This window comes from Primulina huaijiensis, chromosome 11 (assembly GCF_012295235.1).
Source record: "Primulina huaijiensis isolate GDHJ02 chromosome 11, ASM1229523v2, whole genome shotgun sequence".
Classification (NCBI taxonomy): domain Eukaryota; kingdom Viridiplantae; phylum Streptophyta; class Magnoliopsida; order Lamiales; family Gesneriaceae; genus Primulina; species Primulina huaijiensis.
This window is the reverse complement of record NC_133316.1, coordinates 18,755,742-18,768,359: the sequence shown is the minus strand read 5'-3', so window position 1 is coordinate 18,768,359 and position 12,618 is coordinate 18,755,742. Positions and strand designations below refer to the sequence as shown.

The window sequence follows — 12,618 nt, the reverse complement described above, 5'->3', positions numbered from 1 at the left end:
CTATTATTTTTTTTTTTTTTTTTTTTTTTTTTGTAGGCCCTCGAGTTTACAAACGTCCCTTTAATATTGGCCATATGAGAGAACCAGAGCATGAACTTGTGAAGCCATTCATGTCATCTAGCTCATCATGTGCATGATTAATAACTAGTTACCTAGTATACTCGATCTTGAACTTGATTTTTCATTTGTCTCAATCTCAATTTTACATCCTTGGACGTCGTATGTTTATTTAACTTTCATGGAGTGTTTAGTTTATATACTTACGGGTATATAACGCTAGACACCAAACCAATCCGATGTTATCTGAGATGACTATTCTTGTATATCCCTATGAACGGATCTTCCTTCTCTTGATTGTCAAATCTTGTCCACGATCAGAGACTGTGTTCCTCGTTTGGATCGCACTAGAGAAGCAAAAACGATTTGAGCGTTTAGACTGGATCGTCCGAATTTCCAAAATCTTGAGTCAATGCAGCAGCATAGGGCGCTGCCATGAAAAAAACTTGTTGACCGAAATTTTTTCGCCAAAATTATTGGAGTTGGCCGAAACTTCTTTGGATGTGGGGTGAAAATTTTAGGTGCAAATACTATTTTGTGTTATATGCCTCCCCTAATGGTATATTTATAGAGTGTTATTCCTAAACTCATTAGAAATCCCTCTTCCATTAGGATTCCTCAATTCTATTATAATAAAATTCTCATATTATGATTATATCATGTATTTATCAATTTTTGATAATATATGATATATTAATAATATATAAATACACATAATTTTATTTCTTCATATACAAATTGTATATATCAGCATTAATATATTTAAACATGCACATTTAATACATGCATAGATATATTAATTAAAATTAAATTATCATTATCTAATTTATTTTATTAATTTATTAGTTAATTAACTCTAGACTCCTCTATAATATTTTATAAGAATTTCAGAATTTGTGCATATTAGTCGTCATCACTATTAGTATTATTATTTAATTAGTTAATTTCAAATTCACTCAAAATTTTCATTATAACTCCGACCGACTACCTGACAGCGCCGATGTGTCAAGAATACAAGTATTGTTCATATAATGAAGATTGCACGTTTCGAAATTAAATGGACAGCTGTTAGTTTAGTGAACTCCTTCACCAAAATAGGCAGTTTCAATCTCTTTCCTCAATTAGCAATTAAGCTAACTTTCATTTCTTCCATTCTATTGAATCAGCTTATAAACTCCTTTATAAGCATCATGTTTGATCTCCATCAAATTATAATCGTCAAATTCAACTCCTTGAACTTTGACTTTCTCAACGGAAACACAAAATTCTATACTTATGTGACCCTCAATGGTTCATGGATACAACTAGTTGTGGGTTCATATCTCTATGTGATTCAGAATAATATTTATTTTTCTTTGGGCTTATGCTAATTAGCCATATTCTTTTCATCAACTCATTGATCAAGAATGTTAGAACTCATTTCTGATTGCATCCATCAGATCATGGCAAGAGCGTCTGGTAGAATCACTCCATGATCCCCTATGTTTCGCTAATAGTGTATGCAAGAACCTTAAGTCATGGTTAACGTACAGTATGATCCCTTCAACACATATATCTCGATTGAATCTGCATCTATTGGTATATCGAGAGTTGCATATGAATTCGATAACGATGTGATTTATCTTTGAGTATTAATATTGGCTTGGTATGTGCAACTAGGAAAACACTTTTTCGTAAAGCATATATCTTGTTCTAGCCAGAGACTCATTGTACTATTAACTCATCAGATCACGTAGGATATCTTCACCCGTAGGCAAACAGCGAATCCCCGGCTACAATGCATTTGCTCTTACGTATTTCAAAAATATACCTAACTTCGCCACCTGATGACTCTCAATAGAGTCGGTAAACGGATCAAAGTGCATGCTAGTACATATAGTCCCTACATTGTCTTGGGTCAAAAGATTAATGATATAAAACAATAACCGTGGACGATTCCACTCGATAAGTGAGAACCACTTAGACAATCCGAGGGAGGGTTGTTCAGTGCACCATCATATGATCACTCATCTGTATAAATGAATATCTTCATGCCCTTATCAATTAAACATGACGTTTACATTACAGATACTAGTTTCAAGCTCAAATGACCTTTATCCTTATTTTAGGCCACTGATTCGACTAGGAACTTGTTTAGAATATACGGTACACTTTCTAATGAGTTTCATGATTTTACGTTGAGGGGCAAACCTCATGGTCCTTATTGTATATTCAATGACTTTATTTATGCAGCTTGCATGGGTATACATATAAAGAATAATGTTATAATTGAATAAAATCGTAAACTATTATTAAAATAAAGATCGTTTTACATTAGAGTCAATAAAAGTCCAAGTCATAAGTTGGCTCGCTGGACACCTACTCTAACATATGTAATAGTCTTTCTAATCACGTCATTAGCTAGAAAAATATGACAATTATAATTTCCCTCCAAAACAAGTTGTTTAATTTTAATTCTTGGAACATCATCTAAAAAAACTTCAAGAATTTAAAGAACACGAATATTATTTTTGGTGATTTCCATAAAAATGTAAATAACCATGTTGGAAATGAGTGAAGGAACCTGAAGGAACCATGAAGAACATGAAGGAACCAAAGAAATAGAATGGGAGGAAACAGAAGCACAATGCACCACGTCGCGAACAGAGACATTTGTTCACAGTGTTCATTCGTGTCATAACCATTATTGAACGGTTATTTATGGCATCTCTTCCATGTTTTGGGTGTCTTTTGATGTTTGAACGGAAGGATACGGTCCAAAAGACATCTCCTAACCTAGAGAATGATTGAAACACTTTAAATATTGAATCATTCATCATTTACATAAAGTGATCAAATAAATTTAAGAGTGAGAAATTGCACTTGTTTTTGCACTCAAGTTATACTTCATTTTCTAAAAAACCGTTTTTCGATAAAATACTCGTTGTTTGGATATTGTTATGCTGCAGAAACAATATACAAATATTCAGTTATCAAGTTTGAATAAATCTAAGGTATTCAGTGTTTTTTTCAAGTGTGTACTTTGAAAACAACATTATTATGAATTTATTGTATCTTGCAATAACACATTTTTAGTCCAGGTGCATCACAATGTGGGAGAAAATAGTTTCTTAAGATGCTAGTTGGATATCCGATCTAGAATATCATTCATTCACAAGTCGACGGATAATCATAATTAGTAAAGGAGCCATATCTTGGGGTTCCAAAAAGAAAACTGTGTTGATGATTATGTGATACCTCTTGCCCAACATGGTAAAAATAAAAAATTTAAAATAAGTTTATAATGGACTACAATGGACTTCTATAACAACTTGGGTTAATATTTTCGTAAAGCGATGACGAATACGAAGTAGTTGCTATAGGTGCCCACTGTACAGTCACGCAAGCTCGGCCCAGACTCTTGGCATGACATAATGGTATCAGAGACAGTCGCCGGCAAGGAACGCCGGGAAATAAGTGCTATGCGGGGCAAAGTGATACGTGTATGAGAGCCACCTCTTGAACATGTGGGACAAAGTGCTACATGACTGGAGCCACCTCTTGAACATGTAGGAGCCACCTCTAGATTCTTGGCGCTGGTGGATCGAGAGGTCAGACCGCGGCGAGAATGTATCATTCTGAAAGAGGGGTGATTGTGATGCATCTTGTCCAACATGATAAAAATTACAAATTTGAAATGAGTTTATAATGAGCTACAATGGATTTCTGTCGCAACTTGGCTTAAAATTTTCGTAAAGCGAGGACGGATACGAAATAGTTGTTATAAGAGCTCATTGTGTAGCTACGCAGGCGCGGGGCCCGAGCTCAGGGCGTGACAGATTCCACAATGGCGATCGAGTTTATAGCTCTTGTTTTTTGTGATAAGGAAGCAGAATGGTTGAAGAACCTATTAATGGAAGTTCCTTTGTGGTTGAAAATAGTGCCTCCATTTGCTATACATCGTGATAGTGAAGCTACACTATCAAGGGAATATAACATTATTTACAATGGAAAGTCGAGACATGCATATTGGATTGAGACATAGTTCTGGTAGAAAATTGATATGTGAAGATGTAATAACTATAGAATATTTGAAGTCTAGTCTCAACTTGGCTAACCCTTTGACAAAAGATCTTACAAGGGGTCTAGTTTTAAGAACGTCAAAGGAGAAAAAACTAAACCCAACTTATTAATCATCAATAGTAGAAAATGGACTCGAACTTTGGATGACTTCCAAATCTTGGGTTCAATGAGCAAAGTATACTATATGAATGACTGAATCACTTAATTTGTCCCAAAGAAAGTGATTGGTTCATGTGGTGAAATTTTTTGGAAGATTCTAAGCTTTGAATGGAATTATATATAGTAATAATAATAATAAAAAATCTATGTGTATTTAGAGTTGCCTATTTTCAAAGATAAACTCCCTTTTTCATATTTTTTTTATCTAAAACATTTAAAATTATAATTTTTTTAAAAAATTTATGTCATTCTATATATGCCTTTTTACAATATATGCATACCATCTTTGAGTCATATATATATCCTTGTCAAATTAATTTGGGTGTCTTGAAATAATAATTCATTTGCATTTTCTAAGTTAATTTTAAGCTACAATATAATCATTTAAATTTTATTTTATTTGAAAGACTTAGTGAAAAAATTTCCAAACAAATTAAGATTTCTTGTTCACGTTTAGTTATTATTATATGAAAATAAACATTGGTATATTTGTCTTAATTTTGAATAAATATTTTAAATATATTTGATCTTTTATTACCAATCATATTCCACACTCAAACACATACATGGCGTGTGGGTAACAAACACTTCATTACAGATTTCTGGAAGGTTTAATTAATAAAGCTTTTTTTATTAAAGAAAAAAAAAAAACCTATTCATTGTATTGATTTTGATTATTACATACTAACTACATCTTACAAGGGCACTTTTGTAATTCCACCTCAAGCTTAATGTTTTTCAACTTGTTAAATCATTATAATATAAGGTTGTGTTCGGATTGATGCATCTCACTCGATTTCAAATTTCTTTTCTTGCTTGGATTAATAAAATTCAAGTAAATTTCAAATCTATTCATATCAAATATTACAATTTCAATAGTAATTATAATATATTTCATATATCTCAAAATGTCTCAAAATGTCCGTCGTTTGAAGTTTATAATTTAAATCCTTACACAGATTAAATATGTCCCTTCAATCATACTAAATTTTTTTTAATAATAATATAGATTGGTTTTCTGGAAATTTATGTACTTCCAAACATTTATTGTTAAAAATATATTTTCATGTTCTTGGAACATCGATCATTGATTCGGGTATAGAGGAAATTCTGATTCTTTCATTCGGCCTTATATAGAGAGATTGCAATGTTCAGATTTGAACTGCTATAATTCAGTCGTAATGAGGTCGTGACATAAATAATAATCAATGTGAGGCGTCATTTATCTTTTATCTGAAATGAAATATGACAATAATTATTTGGAACAATGATAGAAAACAGTCATAACAAATTTATCTTTATGCAAAAAAACATTCTCTGAATCGTATTGTAAGGTATGGGGTATAATTTGATTGAAAGTAAAACTAGTACGACAGTGTATAACCGTAAATTTGTATTTATCATAATTAAGTGTTATGTGAAATGTTACAACATTTCAAACAACATGCAGTGGAATATATAAGTTTGTAACACAAAATAACTTTAAGTAAATATGAAGGAACATAATAAATTTTGCACAAGTATAAATACTTGCGCGGTGCCTCAGAGCAAAAATAATCACTAGAAAACCAAAGAGTTTACACAAAAACTATCACTAGTGATTTTAATCATAAACTAATTTTCTCAACACATTGAGTAAATAAAATGCTTCCTAAAACAAAGAACCACATTAAAACAGTATATAAGAAAGCAAAACACGATGTCAAAATTGGAGCAACAAAAACAAATCTTCAGTCAACTCATTCACAATTATTATCTACAGATGTCTCCAACAATCACGGAAACACATGGATTCAGCACTCTTCAATCAGCAGCAACCTAGTAGATTATTTTCTCTAAAGCTTATGGCGTGCAAAGGTGTAAGAGTATGTATATGCTTTTGCGTAAATCACCACACTTTTCATGAGATGAATCCTCTTATTTATATCCCTAGGGTTAATCAACTAAAAAACCTACACAACATAGAAAATAAGAGTTTTATTAGAAACAAACTCTTTTTTAAACCAAGATATTATATCACAAAGATCTTAGCAGATATTATATCACAAAGATCTTAGCATAATTATGATATTAATTATCACATTATCAAAAAAAACAAAACCATAATTAAATATTCAAAATCATATCAATCAAGGAAAAATTAATCTGGGAAAGTAAATTTAATATGAAAATTATATTTTCCTTTACATATGATCATATTTTTCGCGTGATCACACACGATGATTCTTATGAAAAAATACATGTGACCCTCGATAAACCATTGGATCTACGTACCGGAAACTCCTAGGTCATAGGAACACTAGAAATCTGAATGAACGACCCTAGTTTTTGAGCTCTCACTTGTCAAGAAAACCATAAAATCATTTGTCATGACAAGTTGACAACACGATGCGTTTACACACATATCATATACTAATCATTTTTTTCTTATTATTTTAATCACCACTCTATTAAATAAAACGAGTTAAATAAGTCGTACACGTTCATTATTGCATATGTTTTTTTTTAATCCCTTACATATAAACTAATCAAATGGAGGATAAAGATTCTAATGCAGCCGATTTATTAAAATATAGCCAATAATTTATTAATTGTCAGATTAATAAAATCTTTAATTTGTGGAATATTAGTGATAACAAATTTGTCCCATTCAAATTGCGAGACAGATGCATTGTTGTGGTTGTTGGCTATGACTTTACGACCAAATTAACTTATTCTATTAATCAATCTTTTAAAAAAATTAATTGTTTATGTTTAGACTTGTCGCAATTAGCAAACAATATATAGAAAACGAGAATATGATTTTAATTATAAAAAAGAAACAATCTTTTTGTTTTATTGTTTTTAAAACGTGAAATTGGAGGTTTTGACATTTATATTAATAGAAAAATATATAAAAATTTAATTGATTTTTATTTATTTAACATAATATGTAGGCTTGGGAGAATAATTGGAAGAACAATATAAAAAAATGTGTTGAGAAAATCAACCGTGGATGACGAAAAGTTTCCTCAGTTATTTTATTCCGATGATTCCTTTCGAAGAATCAAATGATTGATGCAGTGGTTGGGATAATGAGAGAATTTCAATGCAAACGGGATTATTATATCCAATTAAATTTAATCTTGAGTAACTACACTTGGGTAAGAAAATGAGAATAATGATTAACTTTTGGTTTATAAGTTATTTTATTATTATTTTTTTCTTATTGTTAACTCGGCGCCCAACAAATCAAAATTTTTTGACACCACGTTTGCAATTTCTGACGCTTGACAAATCAACATTTTTTGATTTGCTCTCGCTACTGGATTTTACAGCTCGAAAATACATTCTCTTAGCTCAATTTTCAAGTGATAATTCAAGACTTGTGTGACAACAAATTCAGAGACTTGAGGGTGTTATTTATAGACAAAAATCTGACTGTTAGCCTCCCAATTAATGGCCATAATCTGCCATTAAGATTCTTTATTTCATGTTAAATATTTCAGTTACAAGTCATAAGCAGAATCAGTAGCTGTCTGCTAGAATCTCGCGCTACTGAACTCTTCTGCTGCTGGATTCTATATGCTGGAAAATACCAGTTTTGAAATATTAGTTGCTGCTGGAGTTGCTGCTGGAGTTGTTAGCTTCTGCTGGAATTTTGCATTGCTACTGAATATTGCTAGCTGCTGCTAGCTACTGTTGGAAATTCGGGTTCTCACACAATGTTTATTCACAAAAATAAAAATAAAAAATTAAACTCAAAAATCATTGATAATTGGATTTGTACATGATTTTTAGTCCTTAATTAGAGTTAAAATAAATAATCTTTGTTTCGTATAAATGGAAACAAAATGGAAAAACTTCTACTATGTCTTGCCAAGGATCCCTTGGCCTAATGGCTTGGTGAAACTTTAATCTTTCGTTCAAATCTTACTTGTAAGGGTAATTTAGATTTAGATAATGATATTTTTCATTTAATCATAATTGTAATCAATCATATTAAACATATTATTATGTATTCATCTCCACTATATATCATATTCAATTACTTTAATAATCACACACTATAAGTTATCATACACTATCTTATTTACGAAAGTGAACGCTACCTAAGTGGACTAAAACTATGGGCATAAGTAAATTGACCAAAGAAAAATTATTTTTCCTTTCATAATACTGTATATTAATGTACAAAATCGATTATGCTATTGGATGGATGTTTATTGTGACACCCAGGGTCGAAGAGGACGGGGTGGTAGTCGGTGTCATTAGCTTACACGGACAATGAGTGGCTCCTGACAGGCTTCTAGGTGAAGAGTACATAAATGAACTGATCCTACACCGGAATGAGAGAAATTCCAAAATTGTTCAAGTATGAGACTGTGTAGTTGAGGAATACTTAAAAGATTTTGATAGGAATCACTAATATCAAAAAGTTACATCTTCTTTTCATGAGCTCATCTTATAAGAACTCTAAAGTTAAGCATGCTTGACCTCCTGAAAAGTTTACTAGTGTGCGTGTGAGTGAGTACATGAGTATGCTAAAAAGACTCATCTTAATACAGTGATGACAGTAGTCGAATATGAAACATTACATTTATAATATTCTAAAATTTAATGGATTACTTATGTCGCGAATTTGTTTAATCCAATCATATATATTTATATGTTTGTTATACTATATATATATATATATGTAAAATGAGAGCAAAGCAAGAACATTACCCCCGAAGAAATTTAATTGTGTAGGCCTTAAAATGAGCACATTATTCACAAAACCAAGAAAGAACAAAGCCAGTAATTCCAAAGCCAGATGTCACAAATTTGCTAAAGAAATGGAGTCCCGAGTGCTATTATTTATTTATTAATTGTGAAATAGGCAAGACAAGAGAATGTCTAACTACGACACGATTTTGTTAATCTAAAATTAATTAATTGCACACTAGCTACTATGATTGGTAGCCATTGCTAATCATGGGAATTTCTTCTCTAAAATAACATCTTCCCATTTACATATTTTTTTGTCTTTCTTGTGTTTGGAATCTTTGAATAATTTAATCTATTAGAGGGGGTTTTCTTGAAGCTCTATACAATCTCTATAATACTGAATTTGTGCCATGGTAAAATCCTCTATTCAATAAATTAACTTGACTAAGAATTTGGACATCAATCCAACTCGAATTCGAGCAAAAAGAAACAGTTTTCCGAGCAGCTAAATTCATTCGAACTTGAGTTTGATCTTGGATATGAGTAATACTCGGCTTGATTTAGTTTGTTTGCATCCGTAATCTCAGTTGTTAATACCACATACAACAGTTTTTGTATAGGAGTGACATCAAGACACATTTTATATGCAGCATCGTTGATACTTACTTGTATCAATCATAATTTGTGTAACATTGCTACAAGCACATAAATTTTTCTTGTATTAAAATGAACCGACAAGATTTTGGATACAAAGACATGTGCATATTTTAGTATTAATTTTCAGTTATAATTAAAATGGCCAGGTAAAAAACAATATCATGTGAATTTTGAAAACAACTCTCATGTTCAAGGGGAAAATACACATTTTAATACCAGATAAATAACATTGTTTGTCAACTAATTTGTATGATCTTAGGTTTAGGTGTACTAGATATTTGAAGTTCGGTTTTGATTTTTTTTTTAAAAGTTAATTTTCCTTGGATTGCTGATTTGGTATCAGAAATTGTTGATAAAATACTGATATATCTGAAACATGTTAATAATTGATCAAAATAGTCGAAAATTAAAAATTAGTAAAACAAATAAAAATTTAACAGACGAAAAATTGTATAAGTTGATGAAACTTATGGGCTGACTTCATCAAATTTCTATCCAACAATGAAGTAGTATAATAAAAAAAATCACGTTTCTTCCGCCAAATTAATATCCGTCTTCCATGTCCCACAACTGCTGTCAAGCTCAATATACAATTTTCTTGAAACCCTTTTGATAAGACATATTCAAGTCTTTTTTTACAATTTCTTTTCATTTATAATTTAAAAATAAAATCCCATTTCATGATTAAAATTAATTATAATATTTTTGACAGTGACTTCCTTTTTATATCTCCTTCCTATTGCAGTCTCATTTTCAGAACTAAGCCTTCTCTCTCTTTCACATTTCTCCATCTTTTCCCTTTGGCAACTTTTGGTGTGCACTTTCTTGTACTAGTTATATACATGGGCAGGCATTCTTGTTGCTACAAGCAGAAGCTAAGAAAAGGGCTATGGTCACCGGAGGAAGATGAAAAACTTGTAAAACACATAACTAAACATGGTCATGGCTGCTGGAGCTCAGTTCCAAAGCTAGCAGGTGAATGCAAATCTCTAATTTTTCGAATTCGGGCTGGTTTTTTTTTTTGGGTTTTTTTTCTTGGTCATTTCATGCATTTTTGGTGGCGAATCTTGAAGGGCTTCAAAGGTGTGGGAAGAGTTGCAGATTGAGGTGGATTAATTATTTAAGGCCTGATTTGAAAAGAGGGACATTTTCACTTGACGAAGAGAATTTGATCATCGACCTGCATTCGGTTCTTGGAAACAGGTGCATTTATATGACAATAGTGAAAGTAATTTACTGCTCCGTTACACAATGTTTATACTAACGTTTTTGACATATTTACTATTACATTAGATGGTCCCAAATCGCAGTGCAGTTGCCCGGAAGAACAGATAATGAAATCAAGAACCTGTGGAATTCATCCATCAAGAAAAAACTAAGGCAAAAGGGCATTGATCCCATTACACATAAGCCTCTCGCGGAAGCCGAGGATCAAGAAAAGGCATCACCAAACGGCAAAAACAATGAGAGAACGTCGGAAGGATCGAGCGAAGTTAGTTTTCTCGAGTCCGAAACCTCGAAAAATCAAGCTTTCGCGGAAGAGAAACCGACACAAGAATTCTTCCTTAACAGGTTTGTTTCCAGCCACGAAAATAGCCCAGTCAAGCCATCTGATCTGTCTGGATTCCTCTCCTTTAATCAGCAGATCAATCACGGGCCAAGAACCGGGTTCTCTACGAATCCCAACACGATGCTTTTCTCCTATTTAAGCAGTAAATCTTCAGAAATTATTTCTGATAAATTCAACTCTAACATATCCAGCGTTCCACCTTGTATTTTAAGCTCAATCATCTCCACCTCAACCCGAACAAAACCGTACCCGAATTTCGGCCCCGAAAATCCCATTACCCCATCATATGACAGTGTCAAGTTTCAGAATTTAAGCAGCACGAACTCTGATCTTCAAACAGATTTCAGCTGCTTGGAAAATAATCCCTTTTCTTGGGGAGTTACAGATTGTGCAAAATCAGAGAAAGAAGACGAAATCCCGGAAGGTATCAAGTGGGCAGAGTATCTGCAAACTCCATTTATACTGGGAAACAACTTAATCCACGATCAAATTGCTCAAAACTTAGACATGGAATCGAAATCACAAGCACTTTTTGCAACAGACGCTTCCTACAGTAATGGAAATTGGCATTCAAACCAGCTACTACATCAGCCATTGTTACAAGGTTCACAATTATATAGAAACCAATTTCAGAGACTTCCTGCCACCTTTGGATTTTCTTGAAGCATCACAGTTCTCCAAAAGCTGTTGATTTGATCTGAAATAGGTGTCGTGTGCTACACAGTTTTTATATATTATTTCTTCTTAACCTGTAAATATGGGTTGGATTGTAAACAGAATTTCGCAGTTTCTTCGTACCCACATTTTTCCGATTAAAACTTCATCCTGTTTCATCATTTGTTTTCAACTTGTAAAGAATTTCCAGTCTCGTTTCAATTTTCTTAGTTTTTAATTCTTTCGATTAAATTCGGGACTAGATGTCAGTTTTATATTCAATTATAATAAATTACTCGCTTAATTTTAAAAAAAACTAATTATGGTTTACATTATTGACTAGCTTCTTTATTATATTAATTGGTTGATATATGTTGTTGATTTTTTGCAAAATGGTCTCTCGTATAAATATCTATGAGAAGGTCTTAAATATCAATATTCATAAGACATGTCAACTCGGTTCAGAAAAGTAAAGTTTTTTTGTCATAAAAATAATATTTTTCATGAGTTGGATTAGATAAGATATTCGTCTAACAAAATCAATCTGTAAATAGTTTTTTTTAATTTGAGTAATATGATCAATTATGTTTGTTACTTAACTACTATTTGTCACGAAAATGTTTTTTTTTCTTTTTCTTTAAGAAATAAATGAATAAGTGGCTCTTTATTACTTTACGTTTTTAAAAAAAAATAAATAAATAAGAGACAAGCATCTCTTGAGGAGCTATAATTAAATATAGTTTTTCATTGTTGAAATAATGGTATTTTAT

The 12,618-nt window shown here is 31.8% G+C and overlaps 1 protein-coding gene across 1 annotated transcript; it reads left to right on the top strand.

Moving 5' to 3' along the window:
* The first annotated feature begins 10,383 nt into the window (after window positions 1–10,383).
* On the top strand, window positions 10,384–12,075 carry LOC140988176 (transcription factor MYB61-like). The gene is made up of 3 exons (XM_073457151.1): window positions 10,384–10,599; window positions 10,698–10,827; window positions 10,918–12,075. The coding sequence occupies exons 1-3, from the start codon at window positions 10,467–10,469 to the stop codon at window positions 11,855–11,857; spliced, it is 1,203 nt and encodes a 400-aa protein (XP_073313252.1). The 5' UTR covers window positions 10,384–10,466; the 3' UTR covers window positions 11,858–12,075.
* The last annotated feature ends 543 nt before the right edge of the window (window positions 12,076–12,618 follow it).